The 27,964-nt window shown below is 39.8% G+C and overlaps 1 protein-coding gene across 1 annotated transcript in view; it reads left to right on the top strand.

Annotated features, from left to right (window-relative positions):
• ZCCHC24 (zinc finger CCHC-type containing 24) overlaps window positions 1–27,964 on the top strand; it is a 103,599-nt gene that overhangs the window by 6,076 nt on the left and 69,559 nt on the right. Inside the window, exon 2 of the mRNA XM_066191527.1 lies at window positions 10,607–10,807. Coding sequence (XP_066047624.1) covers window positions 10,607–10,807 — 201 coding nt within the window. The remainder of the gene's footprint in view (window positions 1–10,606; window positions 10,808–27,964) is intronic.

Below are 27,964 nucleotides of genomic sequence, written 5' to 3'. Positions count from 1 at the left end.
ACAGCAGAAAGTTCCCAGAAGTAAGAAGGAAATGTGTTGAATTTACACCGACAGCCAGAGCCTCTTGAGTTGTGTCCTTACTCACAAACTGCCCCTGCCCCCAGCAAATGCTGCTGGAGCTCTGCAGCACACCTGCCCTACCTCGAGCTTTAACTAATTCAAACGCGACTTACACCTGGGCTTTAATTTATTTACTGTGAAATTATTATCCACCATAGTAATCTGCAACTACTTGCTTTCACATCACACAACCACACTGGGAAAGCTGGCGAGAACTAAAATGTTAATTGCTGAAAGTAAATCAAATATTTAAGAAGATTATGCACTTTCTGCTTAACTATTGATTTTTTTTGATAGCTTGAAAAGAAAAATAAAATCAAGCAACAGAAGGTAGACCAATTATATTTATTATTCCTGATCAGCTGAAAATCATTGCCAATTCTTTTAAATCGCTTGGATTTTACATCTATGCAAACTCCTCAATGAGAGAAGCATTGGCATATTTCTTCTGCCTCACAAGTACATTCACATCTTGAAAAATCCTGTCAGGCAGCATATAGAAAAGAAAAAAAAACACACCAACCTATAACTGGAGGCAAAAGGGTGTAGAATTCTTGTTACAATTATATTTCATACACAGAGCTTTCATTTACAGTTATTTTATGCGTTTATAGTGTCTTCCATGCCAAAGCACCCAAACAAAGGGGTGATGTAACTGTGTGTTGGGTAATGATTTTTCATCCACCCCTCTTTTCCTCTGCAGACACAGACTCAGTTATTCAGAACAGAAAAGGAAGATCCTTCTCCAGTGAACTGCACAAATGATCAGACAACCGAGTCTAACTTGAACCAATATATTAAGTTATGAAGTCTATGGAATGAATTATAACCAAGATGTGTACTAAGCTGCTTTTATCCCAAAGCCAATACCCCTCTTCCCCCCACCCAGGCCTTTTTGGTTTTGTTGTTTTGCTTGGGGGATTTTGTGTACTTGTACAAGATAGATAACAAACAACTTGTAGGGATGGTCCTGTTACTTTGGTAATTGACAACTAGAAGATTGCATTTTGCTGACAGATGCTAGGTGAGGATTAACGCCAAGGAAATTTTTTTAGATCAGAGTTTAAGTGCAACAAAAAAGGACTTTGAAACACAATTTAAGTGAAATTCAAATCTAAGACCAGAGAATCTTTTCCATGCTGCTTTAAGAAGCATGAAAAATAATGACACAGTGCCGTTTCCAAAAGGTGCAGGCACAGATACTACAAAGCCAAATAATACAATTCTGATAATATGTATTTGCAAAGAAACAAAAACAACTGTGTCCTGTTACCCAAATGAGATGCACACATTCTAATACTACCCAAAAATGATACTGGGTATCACCTTTCACTAATCTGTTCAGAAAATGGAATGTCACAATCAATACCTGTACCTCTCCCCAGTTTCCTTTCCCCAGGAGAACTGCCAATGGCCTGATGCCCATTTTGGTACCCTCTGGAGTTGCTCTTCCTCTTTTAGAAAGCCACAATGAAATGATTAAATTAAATGGAGAGAATATAAGTATTTTCCTCATGGTTTACTTAGGTTCTGTGTGGGTTCCAGAGTAATTATAATAGATCAAAGCAACTAATTAAATTTTACAAAGCTATTCAAACCTTACAGTAATGCTGACATAATTCAGACAGACAGAATTTCATAAGTGTAAAAGCTTGGATCACTTCATTTTTCCTGCAGGTCGGTTCTTATTCTCAGAACCATAGCAAACAATTTGTGATCTACTAAAAGCAGAATCTAAAATTATGGACGGATTCACTTGAAGAAAGCAGAATAAATGCAGGGTTACGAGTCCCGGGCTTTCTCCATGTCCCTTATTGTCTAGCCAGGCCAGTACGGCTGTGGGGAGTTTTGGTGGGTTTTAAGTTTTAATCATATCACAAGCCTAGCCCCTTACTTTCTGTCATATGTTTTGGTGTAAGCAAATAGTACCAAGTCCAATACTTTGACTAAGAAGAGTTTTAGGAGCCTCACGTAGACCCTTTTTCTTTGCTCTTTCAACTGCTGCTGATGGGAGAACTGCTGCCTGGTCTTCCAAACCTGTTTCTTAAGAAATACATTTTGTGTTTCGACAAATTAGTTTGAAGGTTAGCAAATGCCCTCATGATCCAGGACTTGAGCTCATATGCAAAGTAGAGATAAATTCCTGCTATATTATCTGGCCACCCACACCTGCTCCCTGCATGTGGCAGGATTTGGTGTCTCTTTTCAATGAACAGGAGTGCAATACTCTACATAGAAGAATTGTGAGTACCTGGAAATCTGTATTTACATGTCATCCAGCTAACTGCCAAGCAAGTGAACACTTTAAGGGGATCAGCTTGCTGTCACAGATTCCTCTTGCTTCAAGGAGTTCCAGGTATCTCAGTGATTTTTGCAGGGGAGTTGCAGCCTATATTTCTTCACTAAGGGAGCCAGCTAGGCAACTGTTTTGTAAGTAGTCATTAGGGCTGTGGATACTTGTGGTTGAAAGGAAAGCAAAGGATCTATTGTACAGTCATTGCACCCTGAAAACAGAGGACTAGGAAGAATTTTTAAGAGGGTTTGAGCATCAGTGATCCTTGAAATACAGAGGTGTTCTTATATAACCATCTTTCTCTAACATACATTGCAACTGAAATTAGTAGAATAATAGATTCATTCCTCTAACAGTCACAGAATGGGAAGAAAAAGCCTAAAATCCACTCTGAAACCAGATTTCTCAGTTGTTATTTTATAATTTATCTGAAGCAGATTGTGATGTTTTAGGTTTGCTTGCTGATATAACACTTCAAGCTGTGCTGTATCACAGTTGATTAAGAGGGTAGCTTTAAATGTAGATAAAACTATCTAAAAGCTGGAGTCACAAAACGAAATTCCAGCCTGTCATTTAGTACATAGAAATAATTTATTTTCCTCACTACGTTCAATTTAATAACAGTTTTTGTCTTCCCGTGAGTGCAGGAACTGAGGCCCTCCGTGCATTGCGAGGGGCCCGTTTTGGGCAGATGATGTATTGTTTCTACCTCTGACAGCGACCTTAGCTTTGCCTCTTTTAAACTTTGGCAGCCATCGCAGAGGTTTCTGTGCCAAGAAGGCATTACTGAATGTAAATGATATAAACAAAACTGTCTCAGTCTTAGAGTTCTGTTTAACCCAAAATGGACATTTCTCAGCAAAACCTTTCATCACACAAGAGCTGCACAGGAGGTAAATGCTTTCCTAAGAGTGCCTTGAACGGGCACATATCTATTTCCGGGTGTTATTTTTCTTGCATTTGGAGTGTCAAAAGACCTACCAAATGAGAGGAAACTCGACTCTTGTTTTTCAGACTGCAGGTCAGATTGAGACAAGATTTCCTGCAGGAAGCAGAGATGTTAACAGAAAGTGCTGGGGATCAAAACACGTCCATCCGTTTCTCCCCTCACTTCATGCTGTACAGCCTCCATAACCTCGTCCCTGGCGGAGAACCCCGTCCCGACCGAAGGGATTTGTTTTTGGGCAGTGGGACAGAGGGGCCTGGCAGGGGCCCTCCCCGAGGCTTCTCTCCCCAAAGGTCACCGAGGTTGGTGGACCCGGCTGCAGGCAGGCAGGGGACAGCCCGGGAATCCAGGGCTCCTGGGGGATGTGTGAAAGTAATTTGCAACGTGAATGGTCTTCATTGTCCCTAATACAGTGCTCGTGTATTAGAGCTTCTCTTTAACGTAAGTGGGCGGTTGTTGGGCATTCAGCAGATGAAAAGGAACCCTGCGGAACTTGGTGCAAGATTTAGAAAGCTCCTTCAAGACTGCACCCTCTGACCAGAGCAAATCTCTCTCCTCTCCCACATCTGCTTTTAAAGGCCTTTTATAAGGTGCCTGTACATTGTGTAAGATGAGCATCTTCACTGATATTCACAGCAAACCCTTCCCTGAGGTTGAAATAAGGAGGATCACACTACTAGCAGAGAGCCGAAAGGCCTACCTGAGCTCCAGCAAGCCTGGAGATGGTGACTGAGCAATTCCTGAACTGTCAGCATAACTTTACCCTCTGCACAATACATAGGGAGCAGGACTTTTTTAAGATCTGAGAAACTCGTTGAAAGCTTTGGATGCAAGTGTTAAAGACCAGCAGATCTAAAGTGAGGCAGGGTGGTGGCTTGTGTTGCTCTCCAGCCTTGCTGTGATTGAAGATACACATCAGTCACACACAGAGGAGTGTGCTGCACCCACTTGCTGTTCTGCAGAATCTCAGCAATCACAACCTGAGAAGCCACGACCAGTTGAGCTGTCAAGATTTGAAATAACTAGATTAGAGAGATCTATATGCTGGATAAAGATTCATTGCCCTTCAATGACTGGCTTCACAACCACGGGCAGGTCACGCTGCATTTGTAGCTGTCTCCTTAAGATACTGTTTCTACAGAAGGAAAGGCCTAGTGCAATCTCGGAAAATATTTAGAAGTAGACATTAGTGTTAGCAGTTTAACATAAGCATGTATTTATCTAAAACACCCCAGAGAAGAAGGATGAATTAAGGTATACTTGGCTAGTCTTAACTAGCCAGGAATGCATTAAGGTTTACTTGGCTAATCTACATTTATTTGTGGTTTTAAATGAAAACTTGAGTAATTTGGATTTTACTAAAAGTCAGGCCAAAGACCAGATTTTTTGACAGCTGACTTAAAAGTTGACTTCAGAAGGAAACAGAAACCTGAGTCTTTTTTTTCTTGCTCCAGGCAAACATTTTCTTCACTGAGTGATGAGCTTGGCTTTCAGTTTTCCAATGATAAAATGTTACTGAACAAAGTCTTAAGCTGTTTTTTTGTAAAACTATCCAATTTATCAGAGGAGCTAAAGCAGACACAGGCCTTACAGGAGCAGTTTTTGAGGTTTTCCAGTTCAGCCTTGATAATTAAACTTCTCTATTTCTTCTGGCTCAAATTAATACAACTTAATTTATGACAGTATTTTCATTTAATCCCTCTGTTTTCAGAAGGCTTTGGGTTGGCCATGAACATTGATGATGATCTTAAAGGTCTTTTCCAGTCTAAACAATTCTATGATTCTATTCCGTGATTCTGCATTGGATGTTTTCTTTGGGGACAAAAACAGGGAACTGCTTTAACCACTTGAGAAGAGCTGAAGTGCAGAGAAGTCACAGATTTTAAGTGCTCTTCTTCAGAAATGGTTGTTTTCTGGTGCAACTGTTGTGCTTTCACACATATCGCACAGCCCTGTGGATAAAGCCCACATCAAAAGCAAGCCTTAGGACACTGGCAAATAAGACAGCTATGGGCCTTCGGGTTAAGTTTTCTATATTACACATGCAAGCCACTGAAATACTGTTTGGGTAGCTCAGATTTCCATCTCCTCCAGCATGAAAGTAGCAACTGAGTGAGGGCAATGACTTGTCTATCCCACTGTTTTATCCATGACACAGCACGGGGATCGCTCAGTTCTTGTCTTTGTGGAAATCCAAGCTGATAGCTTTAGCACCTTTTGACATTTCAGTGCGGGGCTAATGATTAGCATGGCTATTCTGGTTACTGTCATACGGGCTGGAAAATATTTGCAATTTCCAGTGTATGAAAACCTTACTTTTTCATACTAATGACAGGGCAATCCAACTCCCTTTTCCTAAAAACTTCAAACAGCCATGGCGTCTGTTGATTTAAACTTAACTCTGTCCATTAATTCTGCTTAATTTTTGTTTGCTTTATTAGGTCAGCAGCATACTAATGCAAAAATAAGTCATCAAAAATTCTTTGCTCATTACTTTTCAGTTATAGACTGTTGCACATTGTGGAAGCATTAATGACTGGACTAGGTTGTAGGAAGATTGAAGTGCTACAGGACCTCACTTCAATCAGTATGTGCAATTACTACAGATGTGGAGAGAGCCATAAGCACACATCATGCTAACTTCTAGAGCATCAAACAGATGTACTGGCCAGATCCAGCCCCCATCAACCAGCACAAGTCATTCTAGCTTTATGTAACTGGTGGATAGGTTCATCTTTATAATTGCCTTAGGAGTCCAGCAACCACAAAGGGAACTTGGGGCAGAAACTAGTTTTTCCAGATATGCTCCTACTTTTCCAGTCTATGCCTAATAAGAAGATACCATTCTCATATAAACAAGTTGTCACTGCTTATTAATAACAGCTGGTCTAGTAGATCCTCAGGCATACATGTCAAATTGAGAGGCTCTTGTGCTCTCTGTGCTTTCTGGTCCCTGTTAAAAATACACCTTTATAGGTAAAGCAGTAGCTATACATACCAAAGGGAAATTTGGAAAGTAAGACTTGCCTCTTATTTGCTTCAGTGTTTCATTGCATATTCACAACAGTTATCTTTCTTCTCAACATTATACCCTTGCTAAAAAAGAAACTGAAGAGATAAAGCCGGTGTTTTGGGGTTTCTTTTTCTACCTCTTGATACATCAATCCCAGAAGATGTTTCTGAAAGGCAGGGACCCAGCCAAGGGAATCAAAAGCATTAGCCAATCATTCACGTAACTAGGAATATCTTAGAGGTGAATTAGATACTGGAACTCTTGAGTCACTCATGTATGTTACCCAACTAGAAATCAGAGTGAGGAAGCTATAGAAGACAATAGCTGCCTCTTTCACAAAGGACCACACTGCAACCTTACAGATTACGTGCCCTTTAACTGGAAACACTGAGCAAACAAATAACAAAGGGAACTTTACTTCCCAACACCACCAACACATGCAGTTTAAAGATCTACCCAGCAGAGAGGTTACCTTTGGAAAATACAATACAAGATTTTCAGTTTGGTTCACATTCAGTTAAGTCAACAATTTTCATAGGAAGGAAAAAACAAACAAACAAACTTACCTTATTAGCTCGAACCTCCCACCAAGGCAGTTTCTAAGTTTTACCAGCCAGGTTCCCCATCCCCCCGGTATGGCAAGATAAGGAAATCCTGAATTCATTGCAGCTGGGCTGATGAGCCTTGTAATTAGGACATGCAGTGTGGTCTTTCGAGCTCCTTGAGAGCACTAACCCTTTCACTGCCAAATCCTTTCTCTCTTATTCTAGCTCAAAATGAGGCTATTTGAGAGGTAGTATTGTCTACCATTTAAAGAAATAGGTTGGCTTTGCTAGTGTTGCATTGTGATCACAGAGCACTCATTGCTTTTGGTGGAATTCATGAGAGGAGCAGTCTCCCTGCCACCTCCTAAGTGAGCACTAATACACTTGAGACCAGAGTGAGTCAGAATGCATTTCTTTTCTTCCTCTCTGTTTTCTGTCTGAGGCCATCAACACTCTCCCTGGCACTCTAATCACCCCCCCCGGACATCCCGTTTTGGTGTGAAGCTAATTCAAAGTTTTTATTCAAAACCCCTCTCAAAAACCCTCTTTGCAGCAGTGCAAACACTTAGTAAGGGCTGAATTGCTGTTCTACTCAATTGAGTGCCCCCCCAAAAAAAAACCCAAATCAAAACTGTTTTAAGTATCTCAGCAATATTCATTCTCCCCTTGTCTTTTACAATGGCAAAATGGAGTCAATCACCATTTCAGCACATTCATTACAAGCCCTAGGCTTTCACTAGTTGATTCCAGGGGCCAGGATGAACTTTCCCATTACCACCCTTATTACATAACTTGGCTTTTGGGAAAGGCTTATTTCCGCATCTCTTTCTGAAGAACGAGAGATTTCCAGAGCTAGAAACAGGATGTAGCACCGTTTGTGCCGGTGCTCTTTATAGCAACTTTCAAGTGCCAGATTGATGTGTTTTTCACATTGACTTAGAATCAAACAGCTTTAAGACCATTTTCCAGGTCAGATTGGCAGGAACTGCTGAATCGGTTTGCCTCACTATACCCAGAGGGATGGGCTGCACCTTGGGATGTCCAGGCATTTTCCAGAGGAATGCCTTGTTCTTTAAAGTACCGGTAACATCAACAATACCCATCTTCTCCTTTACTGTCATATTCTGGGATGTTATATTTGTTTCTTCCTTTTTTAACACTGGGCCTCAAGATGATTATAGGGAAGTGTTTCACGGTGCCGTGTGCGGACTGAATGTTTTGCCGTGTCCAGCTGAGGCATGCATTGCACAAGTGCCCTGCCAGATGAACCAGGTTGCCACTTTTAGAGCTGTGTGCCACTCTTTGGCCACAGAACCACTGGTGGCTGCTGAGGGTAGGATTTAGTGTCAGTGCAGCCCAGAGTCCGATGGGATCCTCGCCTCTGACACAGCTTCTGGCTGCCACGGTTGAAACAAAAGTTTGTGAAGGTTTGCTGCCAGAGTGAGCCACCTTGTTTTTCCGTATTGACTGAAACGTGCCAGGAAGGGTTGATGGTGTGAGGAGTGAGTTACATAACTCCCAGCCGTGGTTCTGAATTGCCCTCTTAATGAGGGCAACAGCTCAGTGTAAAGGATGTGTAGGAAAGAAAACAGTCATCACTGCATGCCATGTGTCCAATTCAAAGCCCACTGTAGGCAGCAGATAGATATGTTTTGGACTGAGTTTTGCACTGAGTTAGCCCTGGGGGCAAAAATAGCAACCTCCTGATGAGCAGGAGTTATTCTACATCCCCAGAAGATATACCAGATTTTGGCAATAGTTAAAGAATTTGCGACTTCACACGTTCTGTGTCCATACTTTCACCCTTCTATCCCTTCTATAAAATCAGGTAATAAGGAATTTGCAGAGTTACTAATGGGTGTAACGCAGGTGAAGTACTTTAAGAATCTCTTGGCAAGAGGATCTCTTAAAAAGAAGGATTTTATATTTTTCCAAGCGTATATAAGAGAAAGTGGCTCCTAGGGAAACAAGAACTTCTTGAAGACCTCTAATTAATACTATTTTGGCATCCACAGCACTTCCTCTTCCTTTTCAAAATTGGTGCCAAGAATTTCTCATTCCAATAGCATCCAATAAATCCTAGAAATAAATTCCAATGACCGTTGGAGGTAGCTTTGGTTGCTTGATGGCTAAAGCAGCTAAAATATTTTTATTCGTTTTTGAAATACCTCTTCCTTTGAAAATCTGTGGCTTTGACCCCTGAAACCAAGTGGCTGATTCTCCTCTCGGCCACATCATCTTGCACATCACAGAACTATGCTACACAGGATGTTTTAGTCCCAGGACATATATGAAGTCCCATGTGAGATCAGATTCCACTCTGGGACCTCTTGAATTGATCCTGCTGCTGTGGACCAGTTTCAGCTTTGCAGGAGGGGTCAGGGGAGTTCAGCATGTTGTGTTTGACTACAGTGCAAGTGGGTGAAGCAGATTATTAGGCTGAATTTTTCTTTACAGTGTACACCATCTGTGGTGGGATGGAATTCAGGGATACTTGGGTCTCACCCAGGTACTTCTGCCTAGAGCTTTAATATGATTTTTTTGGTAAGCAACTGTTACCCAGAAAACACTCAGTGTGCAAGCACCCTGAATGTTTGAGATCTCTGAAATGATTTAATTTCAGATTTATTTCGCTCTAAATCAATTTCAGTGCATGTCTTCAAAATATATATAACATGTATAAACATATGAAAAGACGCATGAAGACCCCATTGAAATATTTGAATTCAATAGAATTAAAGCACAGAGGCACAGATTGGACCTCCTCTTACCTCCCTTTCCTATAAGCCAGCAGTAATTCTCTAATGCCAGGAGAATTACATGAGCATAGCATTGCAGATCTAAGGTGGAAATACCACGTGAAATGTGTCCCATCCATGTGAGGATGGAAAGGACACTCAGTAGTTGGTCCTACTTCTACAGTGATTCATTATGATGTTAATTTTTTAAAGAGTTTTAATTTTCTTTTTGAACTCTACTATGCAGTTTCTTTTGGACCTTAAGCAGTTAAAGTGGATTAATCCTTGTTGTCTCCATTGGGGAGAATACCTATTTAGGTGTTGATGGGTTTCCTGCTGTTCTAAAACTACTGAATAGCAAATTAGGAGCTACTGATTTTGATCTGCAGATTGAGGGAGTGAAGATGCTATTGAGGTGGAGTACAAAACCTAGGTATTTACTGTTTATCAGGAAATGTTTAAATCACAGTGGGTTCTCCCTTAGAAAATCCAAACCAGATGTAGCTCTCAATGCTTCTTGTTATTATTTGAACATGGGACTCTGTGTTGACTGTCTGATTAACCAGATTGGAAATTGAAAGTTACTTTGCATTTTTCTTGGCATTCTTTTCCTTTGCCTGACTTCAGTATTCTTTGCGTAAGTAGTTTAGGACACAAAAGGGTTCTGTTTTGTGAGTTGTTCTTTCAGCTTTTTGCCTGCATAATCTAACTGTACTCTGAATGCATTATGGTCAAACACAAGAAAGCAATCATTGCTTAGTGGAAAGGTTGGACTAAGAGAGCCATGGGAAGCTCAAAAGTGGGGTGACCAGCTCCATTGCACTGCCATCGTGAAACCTCTTTATTAATAGCCTGTATAGTGCTCCCCTCAAATATGCAGCTGTATTCCTAAGAAGAAAATAATCGCTTTTTTTTCCCTGCTATTTTTATCTATCCCCTATTCAGATCTCCCTCAGAACAATCTTTAATACAGTACTGTGTTGCATGTGACTTACTTGTTTTCTCTTGCAGGCCCTGAGCAGCAGTCTCTACAAGAGTGCTTCACCTTATGGCTCGCTTAATAACATTGTGGATGGGTTAAGCTCCCTCACCGAGCATTTCTCTGACCTATCCCTTTCTTCAGAAGCCAGAAAACCCAGCAAGAGGCCACCTCCTAACTACCTGTGCCATCTCTGCTTTAACAAGGGACACTACATCAAAGACTGCCCCCAGGTAAGTAATATATAATATTCTGAAAAAAATCTGTATCAAGATTGATTTCATACCTTGATTTAGCAATGCAGAATTTGACTGAAATACTTAAGAGTGAGTAACACTGAAGAAGTATCTTGACAAAGTGCCAAGCTAGCCATGTGTTCTTTTAATCTATTCTTTATCACAGTGCTGATGGACAAAGTACACTATTTCATTTGCCTTTTAAGTATAACAGAAGACATTAATCTAGGCACAGGGCTAAGTAGATTCTGGTAACTTTAAAAATGGCTACTCTGTAATATTCTCTCAGGCAGCACTCTGTGTAGTCAGTTTGGAAATGGCACTTAATATAACAAGTTACATATGCTAAAGGAGAAGAAATTGTTATATTCAAAGAGAACTTTGAATCGGTGTTGCAGTAACACAGACTCCAGGTATTTTGGGTGCAAAATCTTTTTTGTCCTACAGAGAAGAGGTTTGCTGTTTTTCGCAAAATGTGATGGTCTTTGACTCCTAAAACTTTTCTGTAGTGTCAAAGCTGGCAATATTTATTTCCTTCCAGAGGAGGTATAAACCAGTGTGCACTAAAACCACTCTCCAATCTACAATTTAATATTTTTTTCCTGAGGCTTCCAAGCGCAGTGTACCAAGTTTCTTAATTTTCTCAAGTTTCAGCTGGATGCAGTTGTGTTGCTGGCTTAAACTTTCACAATTTCAACAACATCCTATATGAAGTCCCAAGGAAATAAAAATGCTGCCAATACTCTTAAAAACACAGATGTGGACATTACCAGCATCCACTTCATTATGACTTTAACCTCCTAGCCTCTTATTGTGTGACTTTCAGCAGAATTAATCTGCTAAAAATTAGCTACAGTTAATTTGCTGTTGAGGATGTCAGACGTTAATAAACCAAAATACAGGCAGTAAAACATCTGCCAGCAGAGCAAGGTCAGCATGAAATCAGGTCTAACATCAGATGAGCTTTGAGTGTATTCGTCTTACTATTATGCATAGACTAACTTTATCACTTTCACTGTATATCTTTCTTTAATTCTGATGAAAGTTCTGGAATTAAAGTATGTTTGCAGTCTTGGGTGTGGCACTTGAAAAGTATTTTTACTTGTTCTTATTTTGATCTAGGTTGAGTAAGAATTTTCTTTAGGAAAAAACTGTGAGATTTTCTTTGCTTAGGAAATCAAAAGTACTCTAGTTTATGTACTTCAGTGTTAAATCTACTTAATTTAGCATGGTACAGAAGAATGTGAAGATAGAACCATGTACCAGCATACATTACTTAACCAGAGGATCGAAGCTCCAACTAGCAAATACGTGGCAGAGTGAGAAACTGCTGGACTGGGATGAATGGCTGTGCTTTGCCATGTTGTGTGAGAAACCAAATTATTGCAACAGGTCTCTTAACAATCAGTATGTGCAAGCTGCAGCTCACACAGATGGTCCGGAGTGAATGTGTCGGTTTTGGTGCAGTAATGCATTGTTTATTTCATAGGTATTTTTATGGTTTGAGGCACTAGGGATTAAACATGTTAGTGAAAACTGAAGACACACACACAGAATTCCAGGAGAACTGAACAATTAAGGATTGTGTAGGAACATTAATTCTCTTAAATTGCACATTCTGTATAATTTCTTTTTTCAGATTTCATTTATAAAGTCTTCAATTTCTCTGTGAACCAGGAAGTGGAAAGACTTCCTACTGGCATACTCTGTGACTATGCTGTGAGTTTGGGAGGAATGAGTAAAGGAACACAGGACAGGGAAACATCTGCTCTCTCACCACACGTGGTCTATGGTTACAGGCAGCCATATCACATAGCCCCTTTTGAAAACTGATCAGGTTTTACTTGGGAAGCATTTCAGTATTTTGCCCTTGCTGCTGCTGGTGTGAGAAGCTGCTCCAGAACCTCAGTCCTCTCCTAACTAGAAATTTTCCAATTTCTGGGACGAGTGTAACTCATGGCCACTTTGGAGCCATTTGTTCTCCTGCCAACATTGTCCTCCACTGAAATAGCTCTTATCCCTCCCTGGTGTTTATCTCAGGATGTATTAATAGACTGCAATCATATCCTCTCTCAGCATTCCATCATATCCTCTCTCAGTGTTCATTCTGTAGGACTAACCAAGGCAGGTTTTCTCAGTTTCTTCACAAAAAGTATACAGACCCTCAGTTCCCCTGTCCTTCTCAGGGCTGTTCTCTTGTGCTTTTCATCTCCTTGCACATGCACGACTGCACGTACATGTGGCATCCCAGAATAGAGCTTGTCAGTGCCTGCTGCTGAAGGTTGTGTGCACCTTTCTGTTTATGTTACTTAAGGGACTGGTGATATGAAATTGATTCTGCTCAACTGGAGATTTCTTCTAACACAGCAAGTGCTTTATGGTTTAATCAGCAAGTGCTTTCTTGAGAAAAGGCAGAGTTAAGCATTCACAGAAACATACACACTTTCCTTATGTTATCTGAGTTTCAGGATGGTTCTGAAGAGGATGACCCTGTGTACACAAGTTATGTTCAAAACCTTGAAAACATTGTGCACAAGAAGGGAGCGCCAATGGCAGGATCAAGCTTTTGTCATAGAGTCCCCATTTGTCACAATCACTTTAGTACAATAACTGATTTTTTAATTTGAAAATTATATGCACTGCTTAATATCTTAGGTTTTGATGCTTAGTTTTGCTAGTGCTGTCAAAAATAAAAGTTGTTTAGCAAACCCTACCAAAAAAAGGGCTGTAGCTGTGTGTTTTTAAAGTACTTAAACCTGGATAGAGAAAAGAGATAAACTAATCTGATCCGGACAAAATGCATATCAGTGAATCATACAGTATTTTGCTTTTGTTTTAATGAAACTGCATAATAAGAAACACATTTTGAAATGGGGTGTTTTGTGAAGTTTTTTCTGCATAGCAAAGAAATTGTGTAACAACTTCCATATCCTCCCTTAATTCTGCCTGTTACTACCATTGAAAAGATAAAGTTCTTTTTCTGTTGGTGTAAAAGTTGATGAAAATTCATGTATCAGTTCAGATTTATATCTTAAGTGATGATCATGTTCCAGGAGGTTAAATAATTATAAACAAAAATTGCCAGCTTTAGTATTTAAGTACCTCAGGTATCTGCAAGTTGTCTAATATTGTGTCCACAACTATCTGTTTGAAAACTGAAATGGGATTTAGCAGACTTCTGTTATTTTACCATGTCGTTTGTGTCATACATAGTGATAGAAAGTGGTTTTTTCTGCTTGAGAAACCACCAGAAATAAGAGCAATGTTATGATTGCGATTCATCATTTCTAATTTGCCTACGTGTGCAAAAAAACTGTTTGTTGCAATAATTATGCCTATAAAAGACCCAGCACTTATCTTTAGTATCATCTTTATAGCAAACCTACATTTTTTCCAAAACTAATTTGTGAGTTTCAGTGGCTTAGACAATAACATCTTACTCATACCTCTCTGATGTTCTTGCACGTACAGAATTCTCATTGACTTGAATAAATTGAAAAATGTGTAGAGAATAAAGGTTAAAAGCAGTGTTCTTAATATAGCACTGCTCTTAAATTATCATTGACAGTGCCATAAAAATAAACAAGGTCTTTCTCTTTAAATAGCAAGGAAGGTAAGGAATGAGAGTACTTTTCCTATCTGGTTTACTTGTGGTTGCTTGCATGATATATAAAAATATATATATGTATATAGATCTGTCAAAACTTTGTATACTTATTTGTGTGCCCAGAGGTACTGTACCTATGTCTGGTGACCATAAGGGTTTTTTCCCCTTACCTGGACAAAAACCAGTGAGTTCTGGGCCAGTAATGTTAAAGATATATGATCCTTTATGATTTTTTTATATAGCAGGTGTAGAAATTATTAGAAGACCTTTTAAAAAAAGTTACATTGTCTCTTTTTACCCATTATCACGACATCTTTATTTTTAAATCCTATAAAATATGCACACTGAGTTCTTTGTAGCAAGTGTGGCCTATTAAAATGAATCTTTCTCCTTTAAATTGTAAGAATGTTATTGACATGAGTACTCTTCCATGATGTCATCAACCTAAACTTAGATGTATCATATAAGTTTAATATGCAAAAAGTATAGAATAATGTGGTATGGTGTTAGGTACAGTCTGTGTGAACATTTGTAAATAAAGCACCTAGTTAACGTTCTAAGAAGTTGCTGAGTGATTGAACCTTTACCATTTTTCAAAAATTTTTTTAGGAAAGTAAATACACAAATCCTGGACCTCATTTATTCTTTATGTCATTCCAGTTGTTAATTTAATAAGCAGCACCAGAAGTCCAAGCTTGGAGCTCCAGCAAAGCATCTCTGTATTCAAAATATTCAAACTGCCATACCTGGTGTTTCTGCCAAGCACCAGTTCCATCTACTGATGTCTCTGTCCTCACTGTATTTAAATACTGTGCCAGTGCCAAGCTCATTGAAAAAACCTTTCTGACAATTCCTGCAAACTTCTGCCCAGGCAAGGAACCCTTACCTCATGGTGATGTGGTGGGGAGATAAAATGGGCAAATATCACTGTTCTGCTGTCAAATTCCCATGCACTGCCACTATTTATCCCAGTTTCTGGGAGACAGAGGAATGTTGCACAGTGTGTTTCCCAATTTTACATTGCACTTACAAAGGAAAATGCCATGTGCACGCTCACAGAAGTACAGACATACTGCTGCGGACATATATGTAATGGGAAGCTATTAGTCTCTTTTTGCACTGCATGTTCAAATCTATGGCTGAAATGCATGGCAAGGTCCATAGTAATCTGGCCAACAGTGGGAGTCTTTCCACTGCCAGCAGCGAACTTTGAAGCAGATCCTGTAACACTGAAGTGCCTTGAGAACACAAGTTCAAGTCAATGGGAGCAGTAGGTAATTGCTGTGGCTGCTTGAGTTTGCATAGATTTGCTTTTGTGGTTTCATGCAGGATGTGGAAGAAATCAGTGTCAAGCTGAGTTTAGTCCTTTCTTCTTAGTCCATAGCTTGGTCTGCCAGATCACGCTGCCCTGAAGCTGTCCCTCCCTGTGGTCAGATACAGTGGATCTCTGGCAGCAGAGCTGCCTCAGCAGGCAGCTCTTTGGCTGCAGGATTGGAGCAACTCTCATGCCTGAAACATTCATCTGATTTGTCTTGTGCCTTATGGTTGTGCAAGGATCTCAAAGGTGCATAACATTCAAGGCATTCACAGCTGGGATTTCTCCAGGTACCGATGGCTGACTAAGATGGCAATGAGGAACAAACTAGCATCTCTACTAAGTTGGAAAAAAAATGAACTTTCCAGTTTTTAGCTCAGAAATCTTAATTTTTTTGAACCAAACACAAACTTCTTGGAATTTATCTTCTCTTTAAAGTGGAGGTGATATTTCAAAGAGCTCTGGAATTAAGGGAGATCACAGACCTTAGAAAATCCTAATACTGGCTCTGAAAATGTTTTTAACAGTTGCTACATTTTACATTTTATAGTATGTTTTTGGATATTGTGTGACAGCCTCCAAATAAATGTGTCTTTTCTCCACTGAACTGAGTGAAATACCATTATTGTTACTCAGTTACAGGATGAGAGGTTAATCTCCCCATTCTTGGAGGAATCTGACACCCTGTATGGGCTCAATTTTTCAGGTTCCACCATAGTTTTTGATGAGAGTATACTTGGTGGCATTTAATCCGATGCTGTACAGGCCTTTCCTATTTATGCTCCAATTCTGTCAGCCTAGAGAGTTACTGAGGTATCCCTGATATAAATAAAGCAGTATTTGAATCACCAAAATTAGTTTTCTTGCAGAGGTAAAGATGAAAATATGGGACACATAATAAAAGAAAACAACAGCTAAACTTATACCTGGTGCCGTGGCACTGGTGTAAGATCAGTGCTGAGAGAGAACCTAGTAGCCTGTATTACAAAGAGGAAAAAGGTGTTAAATCTCTGCTATATGTAATTGTTTTCAAACTATGAAAAGAAGTCTGTATGTCTAGCCCCTTCATTTTCTAGTTTTGAAATACATTAAGGTATGTTCTCCATTTTGTATAGTGCACATTTCTTCACCTGCATATAGTTCTATGAGAAATTGTAGCTTTTAGGTGTTTGTTCTGCAAATATCTATGCACATACTAAAATTCCACATTACAAGATACTGGATGAATGTGAGGCTCTGAAGAGTCCTCTTTACACACAACATGCTAATTTCATTTATTCCTATTTTTTAATTGAGAACCTGCATTAAACTGCTGTAGGTGATTTAGATTTGGCTAAGAATTTTTAATTTTTTTTGTCACATAGAGCCACTCACAACTCCATGATATCAAATATACGCTAAAATTTATTGCAGGCTGTTATTTTTTTGTTCTCATGTGCTTGAATTTAACTCTGCCAAGTTTTCTCAGCATTTCTGAGATTAGCTGAACATATTTTTTCAGATAATTTCTACTTTTATTATGAAGACTTGCAGAGATCTTGTAACCAAATTATAGCGGGCCATAAATTGGTCACATCCATTGTACCTCTGCAAATATAAGCTGTTTAAGAGTCTGAAAGATCAAAGAATACCCATTGTGCACTGCTTTGGAAATTCTCAATAAGCTGTGCATGTCATGGATTCAAACCATTTATCAGAGGCAAATAGCTCAGACAGCTGGACATGAGTAGAGGGGATCTGAAGAGCCCCGTTTTGGGAGCATGTTCCCAAAGTTCTTGCTTTAAAGCTGTGTCTGTAGTATGTGGCATTTATGTCCCTTTTTTTGATAAACTGTGTCTTTGAAAAGAAGATACTGAACTCTAACATACCAAAGTAAGAACAGTTGGATAGTGAAAAAGAAACCAGAAAATGCCTAGTAAACTGTGTCTGTGCCCCTTTCCTGTCTAGCACGCTGCTTGACATTACATTCCCAAAAGTCTGGAAGTCCAGCCAAACCCAAGCTCCTCCTTCAGGCCCATGCCTAGGCCGTTATTACTGCAGTTCAGTCTTTATATACCAATACGAGTTCAAACAGGGTTTTTTATCCCTGTGGGAAATGCAATACAAACAGAGGTGATAAAGGCAAATACTCTAGGAGAGCAATGCTTGCTTGGTCTTTGCAGTGGCCTTGGAGTGGTGTCTCAGAGCCTGTGTGATAGTTATCAATGGGCTGTGTGACAAGTGTTGGATCATCCACCACAGAAAGGGATTTCATTTCATTGAAGTTTTCCAACTACTTTTTATTCACCTTTGAATCTTATTTGCATATTTACTATCTAGATAATTTCAAGCCAACTGGCAACTAGCTACAAAGTGGATATCAGGAAAAGAATACTGTTTAAATGCAAAACCATAAGGGATACCCTGCATTTAAACTGAATAAAGTTTCAGCACTGATAAAGACTCCTCTGGCTCCAGGTTGGGCACAGAAATTCAGGGTGGAGTGGAGAGGAGAAAAATCAGTTTGAGGTCTCTGAAACACACGACTTGTGTTGAAAGGCTGAAGAACCAGTATTGTTTGTTCCCACAAAAAGTCACATTAAAAATTTGCAAATATGTAGAAAGCCTCACATGAAGGCCACAGTTTGTTTTCCACAGCCACAGCTAATGAGGCCAGTACTGGACTTCAGCTAGGCTGCCCTAATTGTGAGGCCTTGAAATAGAGTGCTCTTGATCATTGCAGGACTTTCAAAACAGTGTAGGTAAACATAAATCAAGATTTGCCCTGGTGATCCTGTCCAGGGACAAGCGAGGAGAACATCCCAAAGCACCTCCCAGCCTTGTGTTTCTGTTATTGCATACCTGCATGCTGATATTACAATTCATTATCTTAAACACGCACAATTTATATTTAAAACTCACGCACAATAAACCAAATCCAAATCCTGTGCAAGTCACTGAGAGACTTCTATAAACTCCTTTGAAGTAGACTGAACATAGCTATTGCACTGGTCTAAATATGAACTCTGTTTACTAACATTTCAGCATTTGCTTAGTTTGCAATAAAACTCCTGATAAACCATAATTAGGTGTTTAGCTTTGAAATTAGTACTGAGAGCATTCCCCTTGAGGGGGAAGGTAAGGTCTGGTTTCCAGCCTTCAACAAGCTGATTTGCAGATAAGGTAAAGAGCGAACTACCAGGTCAAACCACACTAGTTTATCAATTCCTCATTTGCCCTGATAAGAAGTGAATAATGGAAAATTAAGTGAATAATTTTTTCTCACTTCATCAAAGTATTTTGGTTTAGTGTGAAATGTAGGTTGTGGAATTTCCATTCATGCTTGGAAGTGTTTGAGATCTAACTGGACAGAGTCATAGTAAACTTCACCTGAACTCACTGTTGGTCCTTCTTTGAGCAGGAGCTTGGACTTGGTGAGTTCCCAGTGACCCCATCAAATTTAATCATAGGGTAATTTATGAAAATTAACTAAAATTTCATGCTCTGCAATAAAAGATCGCTGTTCTTCAAAATCTCTGTCTCCCAGCTCTAGTATCTACCATAATCCTTCCTCACTGTGCTTTTAAATAAAATACTCTTGCAAAATACAATACTGCTAAAACGTAAAAGTAGAAGCAAACAGACGTTTATTACAACATTAAATACAGAAAAAGGCTCCCCTAAACTTACCACCGGTCAAAGTGTCCATGCACAAACACTTTCTGTAAAAAGGTAGCTTCATTTAATCTATATTTAAAAAATGAATCAAATAACTTTTTTTTTTTCCAAAGGAATTTTCTCTAGGAAAATATGTTTCAACAAGTTGTTCAGCTGAAAAAGCAAAAGTTGAAGCAAACACCTGAAGTGGAAGCTTTTTGTTTTGCAATGGCTTGAATTTGTTTTGCAAGAATTTGTTCAGAGATGAAAGCTTAATTTACCCAAAATGAACATTTATATCTTGGTGTTTCTGGTTTGAAATTCCAGAAATTTTCACATCTGCCAAATGTATAAATATTTCAACTCCCCAGTTTTAACAGAACCTTGTTTCCCTGTTTCTCCAAAACGAAAATGCGTTTTCTCATAAACCATATGCCCAGTTAGAGAAGGCCTTCAAGGTCTGAGCAGAGGCTGGGCTGGTGTCATGGGAATAGGAAATGCTCTGGCTGTTGAGGAGAAAGTGACTGTCAGGGGTGTGAACTGCTGTGTCTCTCCTCCCTTTTCCTTTTAAGTTACTGTTCAGAGGAGGAAGCTGGCGAACAGCAAAAGCAGTGAACAAGAGCAAATGGCTGAAGGCAGATCAGCAGTTTCTGCTGGCAACAGCCAACAGTGGCAGCTCAGCCCCTCCTTGCTTTCCTGCTTGTCCCAGGACAGTCAGTAGATTGTGAGGGCACAAATCCAAGCCAGGGGCCCTCCCTCATTTTCCTGCTGCCTGCATGTACCAGGCAGTCCTGCCTGTCCCTCCCATTGTATCACTTCCCTCAAGAAATTAAGATACTAAATGGAAGTTAATTCCTGTTCCATTTCCCTGGTATAGCACAAATACTGGTGGTATTCTGCTGTATCTGGCTTGTATCAATAAATGTAGAAGGAGCCTTATATACTTGGATGTGTCTCCTTTCATGGCTATAGAAAGGTCTACTGTGAGATGTGAACAGAGTTTCTCCGGTAACTGTTGTCATCTGTGCCTGGTAGGATTGTAGATATCCTTCAGACAGCCTGAGAGAGATGGAGATAGAAGCAGGAGAGGAGGTAGCACTGCATGGATCAAGAACACAAGACTGTGCTATGCTGATAGAGGGAATGTCAGCCTCATAGACATGAGGCTTGGGGTAAACTTAGTGTAAACTTCATTCCTTGACATTTTCTATTTTATACTATAATTTATCAGTCATGTTCCTGATAGGGACTTTGTTATTTAAACAGGTGTTTTGCAGGATTGTAGAAGCTTCTTTTTTTTTTAAGAAAAAGAAAAAAAAAAAAAAAGGGGAAAAAATGGATTTGAGACTTTTTTTTTTTCCCCAAATGTCCTTCATTTGGCTGGAAAGCTAAAATATTTGTATAGTAATTAGAGAAAACAAAGAGTAAGCCTTTTATTTCAGAGCCTGATCAGTGCCAAATTATTAGCTAAAGCAATAAAGCCCATATACAGGCACTTAAGTTGAAACATTTGGGGATTTTAGCAGCAGCAGCAGCAGACGTTTTGGAAATGACATAATCTTGGTAACTAGTTTATCCTCAGAGTTCTGACTGGTTTTCAACAAGAAACTTGCTACTCTGTTTCTAACTCATTCCCTGACTGTGCTGAATGTGCATAGGAGTAGAGCAGCACCTTCTGAGATCTTCTGTATTATTGAGCCCTGTAAATAATTCTTTTTTTCATTTTGGAGAGAAATAATACATTTAAACTAGTCTTCGACACAGTCTCAAGCTATAATCTTGGAAATGAGTTCAGACTAGCTGAACATTTCCCAGGCTCAAAGGTTTCACATACAAAATAGCGGTTTCAAGTCCATTTCTAATTTTAAACCACACTGCAGGTGTGCAGCTATAGTTGAAACTCTGCAAGGGCCCAGGCAAATGAACACTTGCACGTGAGCCAGGCTGCCCACACCACCTGGCAGCCAAGGACACCCAGCCCAGGTGCACACTCAGCCCTCCCAAACACTGCCTGCCCTGTCAGTCTTTAAATCTAAGGAAAGGAGACCCTCAGAATGCTCCATGAGAGCAGAGATAGTTTCTGAGATGATTTTATATAGAAGTCCAGTTTCTCTTATTCCCAAACTCCTGATTACACAGTTGAAAAAAATTAGAAGAGCAAAAAATGGGGAAGAGGAAGGCTTCTTTCAAATAAGTGGCAAACAAGAAGGCTTTCCTAGAAGATCAAAGGAGATCGATCATTTAAATAGAAAGGTGGCTTTGATTTAAATAGTTTTTAAAAAACAGTGTAATACTAGTCATCCCAGACCTGCATTTTGTATTTCCTCTTTTTTCTGTTTCTTCTATAGCAAGTTGGAGTTCTGCTACTTAAAGCAGCTGTAAACTCTAGTTAAGGAGATTTAATAGATTAGAACAAAAAGACACACCTCACTGCTGTCTTCATAAGTTTTCTCAAAAGTCATGTAAAAATCCTCCTGTTATGTCAGCTGTCCCGAGGCCAGATTCTCTGTACACTTCGCGTACAAACCAGCACCAAAATGGTTGCAGTGGCTTTTGTGCTGCACTTGCCACTGGTCAAAGTGTTTGCACAAAACACGAGGAGGAGGAAAATCAAATCAAACCCGTGAATTATCCAGTTTCCTTGAAAAGAATTAATTGTGTAAGTAAAGGGCCTCATCCCTATCCTGAGGTGTGTGATGGGAAAAACATATTTACCTGCATATCACCTGCCACAGGCATGTACCTTTCTCAGGAAAGGTGGTATCCATATCTCCTGAGGTAGCATAGAGTGCTATTACATGTATGAAACTAACCATACTGTGGTTTTACAGCATGCTAGTCGTTTTTTGCATTAGTGACTCAAAATTTTTCTCAATTTTTTAGCTGATTTGGGTATATTACACAGTTAAATCCTAAGTGATGTCATGTGGTCCTCAAATGTGTAGGTGAAGCCCTCAAGAGGGGATAGAGACCTGTCTCAATGTTATATAAAGTTTTTATGAGGTGACTTGCAGAGGAGTGTCCAAAGCCTGACTTCCATGTTTTTCTCCAGCTTTTTTTCTTTCAGCTTCTCTCCAATATCTGTTATCACACTGCTCTCTCAGCTTTTTACCATTTTGTAGTTTTGCTAAATTCCTTATCCTAGACTCGTCTGATCTTCTAAAACATGACCAAAAGCTTCTTGTCAATACCCCTCTTTTCTGTGTGACCCAGACACAAATGATACTTGGAGTCTCCTCATTTACTTAGTCCCCATAGTAGACAGGGCTGTCTGACTAGATGGCGTGGCACTCAAGGGGTGGGAGCCAGATGTCCTGCACTGGGAGGGAGAAGAAGGATAAAGTAGGTTGTAAAGGTGGATATTGTAGGCTAGCAACTATCAGCCTTAGCAAATAAGATGAGTTCATTCAGTCACGCAGAGGTTGTTGGCATAGCACCGTGTACAGCACTGACAGAGTTACTGCTTCTATTACTATTTCTGCTGTTCTGCAGTGCAAGCTATGCTTATTAAAAACAGTCTGACTTTTCAGCCACTGCTAACACTCCTGTTAAATTTTTTAAAAAGTGGTCTCTCTTGCTGCTGTTGTTACCGAATTCTCCTAAGCAGCAAGTCTTAACTGTAATTTTATGGTTGGTTTGTGATAAATTATTTCCTTTCACACTCTATTGAATTTATTTAAAGGTAGGAGACACAACAAATCTATGAAGTAGTGGTATTAACATGAAACTACTGGAAAGGTTTGGTTAGAGTCTTTTTACATACTGACATATGTAAGTAAATAATACAATGTTCTCCTCTATAGGTGCTTGAGGTACAATATATCCAATATTATGGGTACAGCTAATATGGCTGTAGTGCTTGTGCTGAGCTCACAACATGACTCACATGTTGTGTTTGTTTGCAAAGTTGGAGAAGGGGGCATATTTTTTTTAGCATTAACGTGATTTTAGCTCTCATCTGCTTTCTTCTGAGCTGCCATTCCTGATTCAGCACGCATGAGTCTGCTAATGAAATCCAGATGTCAGACGAAAAAACAATAAGCTCTCCCACCCTTGTGGTGGATCGGGTTTCTCAGAGAATGGAAAAAAAAGAATCAGGAAAGATTCCTAGAATGTCTGAAACTTTAGATTTCAGTGTGTGTTCAGAGAGCAGAGGGCAGCAGGGGGATGGTTTGAAGGTAGAATTGATAGCAAGTCAAGATTCTTGGTGCAAAAGTGAGAAGAAATTAAATGATTATGTTATCAGTTACTCTGAGCCTTAAACAGATCTAGTATATCCCAAAGTCATTGCTACTACTGAAGAATTACTGAATAATGAAATAATCCATTAATAATGAGTAATTAAAAAGTGGTGTCTTGTGTACTTCCAATAACAGTAGGATGCATCAGGTTTTGTTTTCACTCTGAGAGGTGTCTTTCTGTAGGCACATGTGAGGCATTTGAAGCTTTCCTCATTTCAACTATATTTAACTTAAGCCAACTCACAGAGTGCTGCTTTGCTGCAGGAAGTTTCCTATGTGACTGAAAGCAGAGTCGTTGACAGAAGTGGCCTCATCTCGGTGGCTCCACCTCTCCCAGATCTGTCTGACCGTGGTGCCTGCAGACCTGGGCATATTGTGCCTCTGCTGCAGGCCACTGGCCAGGCTACTTCTGATGCAAAAGTCCTGTTGAGATGTAATCTGTAGATTTTGGATTTTTAAATGCCACAGCTTCACATCTTTCAGTATTGCATTCTTTTCCATGGAACACTGTGGTTAGACCTATTATGATAGAGGTAAATCTTGCAACTGTCATTGCACAGTTACTCATGGATGCTGCCCAGTAGTGATTTAGCATCTGCACAAGCTCCAGAGCTCTCTGCTGTCAGACTGAACAGAGCTATTGAAATTTGTGCCTCCTACAAAGGGAACTGCTTTGTAACTACAGGCCCTTCAAAGTACACATTCACTACTATGTGCTTGGCCCAGGTTATCAAACTGTTCATTATTCATGAGCTGCTCTTATCTGAACTGCAGTTCACAATGGTCATAACTTGTGATGATGGATGGTTAAGAGCTGGGTCCAGTGTGCAGGCTTTGCGTTGGAGCCTGTGTTGTTTTAACCAGTTCCTCTGGTAGTTGTGCACAGGGATTCAACAGGGTGACTGTGCACAGAAACGACAGTGGGAACCAGTGGCAGAGTCACTGCTCTTGAGGGGGGCAGGCTAAATGATTCTTTCATGAAGGATGCAAACCACCTCAGTACAATCCCTTGGACTTTGCCATTCTTTTACAGGAGGAAGAGCAGTATCTCATGAAAGCATCACTCTTCATAAACATTTCTTATCACGTCTTTTCTTTCTGCCTCATAGTTGTCTCTGTTACAAGCCCCTGATACATTTGATGTCTGATAAGGGCCAAAAGCAGAAGCTATAGAGATAAGAGCCAGGGAAGTGAGAGAAGTGAGAAGACAGCTGTTGCCTGAAGACTGCCAGATGTTGAAAAACAATCAGAGGGCACTATACAGCATCACCCTAAGGTTACTTAAATAAAGACTTTAGCTCTGATCTCTGTCTGTGAAAAAAACCCACTTGTTTCAGTAGGAACTTAAGACAGATAGAAGCAACTTTGGATGGTCAGCCTTCAGAAACAGGCTGTTGTCTCACTCCAGCAGAATTATTGGAGCACATACAGAGGGTCTGACCCTGCTGACCCCACGTTCTGCATCGTGTCATACCTTCTCTTTATCTCACCTCCATTCTTGAGATTCTCTCCCAATCAATTCCTCTCCTTATCCAGCTGCTCAAGGTAAATCCCTCATTTATTTTCCAGAGTATCTAAGATCAATATTTTGACCCATTCACTCTCCTTTCCAAGGTGCCTTCCATTGGTGTGAGAGAATTAAGGCTGAAGAATGGATATTTAGCACCCCAAAACAGATGGGGAATGGAAAGCCCGTCTCATATTCCTTGTATACAGTTTCCAGAAACACAAGCCTTATCTAGCTTTTCCAAACTCAACCTTTTTTTCCATTATTTTCTCTTTTAATCTCCAGTGGTTGTCATGTCATTCGTCACTGCCATTTTATTAATCACTCTAGAAAAGATGTTGTTTATCTCTTTAGCACATCTTGCAAGTTAAGACACAGTGGTTTCTTCTCTGGATATTTTAACATACCTTGGGTGGTTGTGTTACAGCAAGGAACGTAGCCAAAGTGCAGTGAGCATAACTAGCTAAAGGTTTAGATTCAGATCTGTGAAATTAAATTTGAAGTTCTTGAAAAAGCCCAGGCTAGGTTTTAGTAGCACTCCGTGTCAGACTTAGTTAGCAGTTGAATAACCAGCAGTTATTCACTGCCTCCTTGTAAAGTTGATTTATTCCATACTGATTCTTAAAAAAAAATTAAAAAAAAATCCTGATGCCTTCTTACTTAAGGTAGAGATAAATAACTGAATTTGGGCACTGTAAAAAGTACCATACTGTACATGCCCAGAAGACAGATCATCTGTCAGCTGATTTTTCTTTTAAGCCCTCCCTGACTCCTTGATTTACTGTTGGAGAAAATTATGTAGACTGATCAGATAAACATCCGACAGAATGCAGAACTGGAAGAACTGGTGTTCCACCACGTATAAGCTGAGCCTTTTCTGCTAATGTAGTGTCACTTCATACAGGTAGAACTAAACATCTAGCATATAGAACAAAATAGTCTGTTTTCATTTCATTTATGACCAATTTGTGAGAAAGGAGTCTGGTTTTGGTTGGATCTGAACAGTCTGGTACAGTTTTACCCTACAGTTGGGTTACCAATATTCTGATATTCAGGTTTTTTGCTTAACTATAGCTGGTTACTTAATTCCTATGATACTGCTCTTTACAACAAAAATAGCATTTTTAGTTTTCCAGAAGTATGGGACCAGGAAATATGTTTGCTCAAATTTTTGTAAAAAGTGAAGACAGCTGAAAACTAAATCCACTAAAGATCTGTAGGTATTTAAAGATGAAGTTGTCATGCACTCAGTTCTCTTCAAAATCTTGTCTGATGTACTTTTGCATTCATATATAAATCAAGAAATGAGATGCTCAGCACATCCGTATTAAACTTCTAAAGCTGAAGACCCCTGGTGTTTGCAAACCTCCCCCCACTTTTCATACTAAATGCCACTTTTATTCTCCCTGTTACTTTTCAAAACACAGGTACTTTACAGGAGACCTTCCACATGACTCCAGAATATTAAATCACAAAAACAGCAAGCCTGCTGAGGCTGGCAGGGGTCTGGGGAGATCAGCTAATCGAACCCCCTGCCCAATACTACTCAGGTGTTGAGTATCTCCAAGGATAAAGGCACCACAACCCCCTTGGGCATCCTGTGTCAGTGCTCAGTCACCCTCACCTTAAAACAGCTGCTCTTATATTTAAAGGGAATTTCTGGTATTTCAATTTGTGCCCACTGCCTTTTGGATCAGACCTCCTCTGCCACTGGATACCAGTGAAAAGTGTCTAACTCTGTTTTCTTTAATCTCTCCCATGCTACATATCAGATACACAGTGCAAAATCTGGGGAGCCTTTTGAGTGAAATATTAGTCATGCTGAACAGGTTTTCACTGGGAGGAAGGATGGAGTGGCCACCTTTTTGCCATCTGGGATGCAAAGTCTAACAGGTGGATACTAAAATATGTGATTCATAGGATGTTAGAAGTCACTTGGACCTAAACTCTGGCTGTGCTTAAAACAATTGCACTTGCCATGCCACAGTGCACTGTCATGGAGAGAATTAGGGTTGCATGCATTGCAGCATGCAAATTTCCACTTCTGAAGTAGGTTTTTCAGAGCTACCATCCTGTCAGTCCCATAGAATAGAAAGTAAGAGGTATATTCATGACAGATAATCATGAAAAGCAGCTATTTTCTCCTCAAATACACTCTGGGAAAAACCAAGCAACCAACCAACTAAAACCAACCAACCAAACAAAAAAAACCAAACCCCGAGTCAAGTCAATGAATTGAGAGAATTTTGCCTATCTAAGTAGTTGACATGGAAACTTCTCTTGAGGCTAGCAGTGCATTTCAGATGCTGGGGGCAATGAATCTCTGAATGCATTGGATTAATACATGCAGAAACAATGATACAGAGTACACATTTTGGTTGTCTCAAATACCATTTTCTCTGTTCCAATTTAATAAGAGAGAATGAAAAGAAAAACCAAAGCAAAACTCCATTTTAAGTCAGAAAATCTGCACTGGCTTTAGTATTTTCATCAACTTCTTGACAGAGAATATTCTTTGCACTGCAGATTTTGCGTTGCAGTGAGACAGTGTGCTATTGGTTCTCCATTTTAAACCTAACTACAGGACCAGGATTGTCAAGATCTTCATTCTTTGTTCTCCATCTTTGCTGGGTTTTACCTCACCACCTCTCCTGAACTTGTGGCAGTGTTTTGTGTGTTAGGCTTTAAAGGTGAAGGCAGGCAAGCCCAACATGGACAGCCCTCAAAGACAAATGGACATGATTCTGTTCAAGTCTGTTAGGATGCATCTGTTTGTAATAGTGAATTATCTGGTCCACAGTATCAAACAGGGAAAGCCAGAAGATACTGTTAGCTGAGAATTTCAATT

The sequence above is a fragment of the Chamaea fasciata genome, unplaced genomic scaffold (assembly GCF_029207755.1).
Source record: "Chamaea fasciata isolate MVZ Bird 193981 ecotype frontalis unplaced genomic scaffold, bChaFas1.0.hap1 SCAF_9, whole genome shotgun sequence".
NCBI lineage: Eukaryota > Metazoa > Chordata > Aves > Passeriformes > Sylviidae > Chamaea > Chamaea fasciata.
Note: the sequence above shows the minus strand (reverse complement) of the source record. Positions and strands in the feature narration are given on the sequence as shown.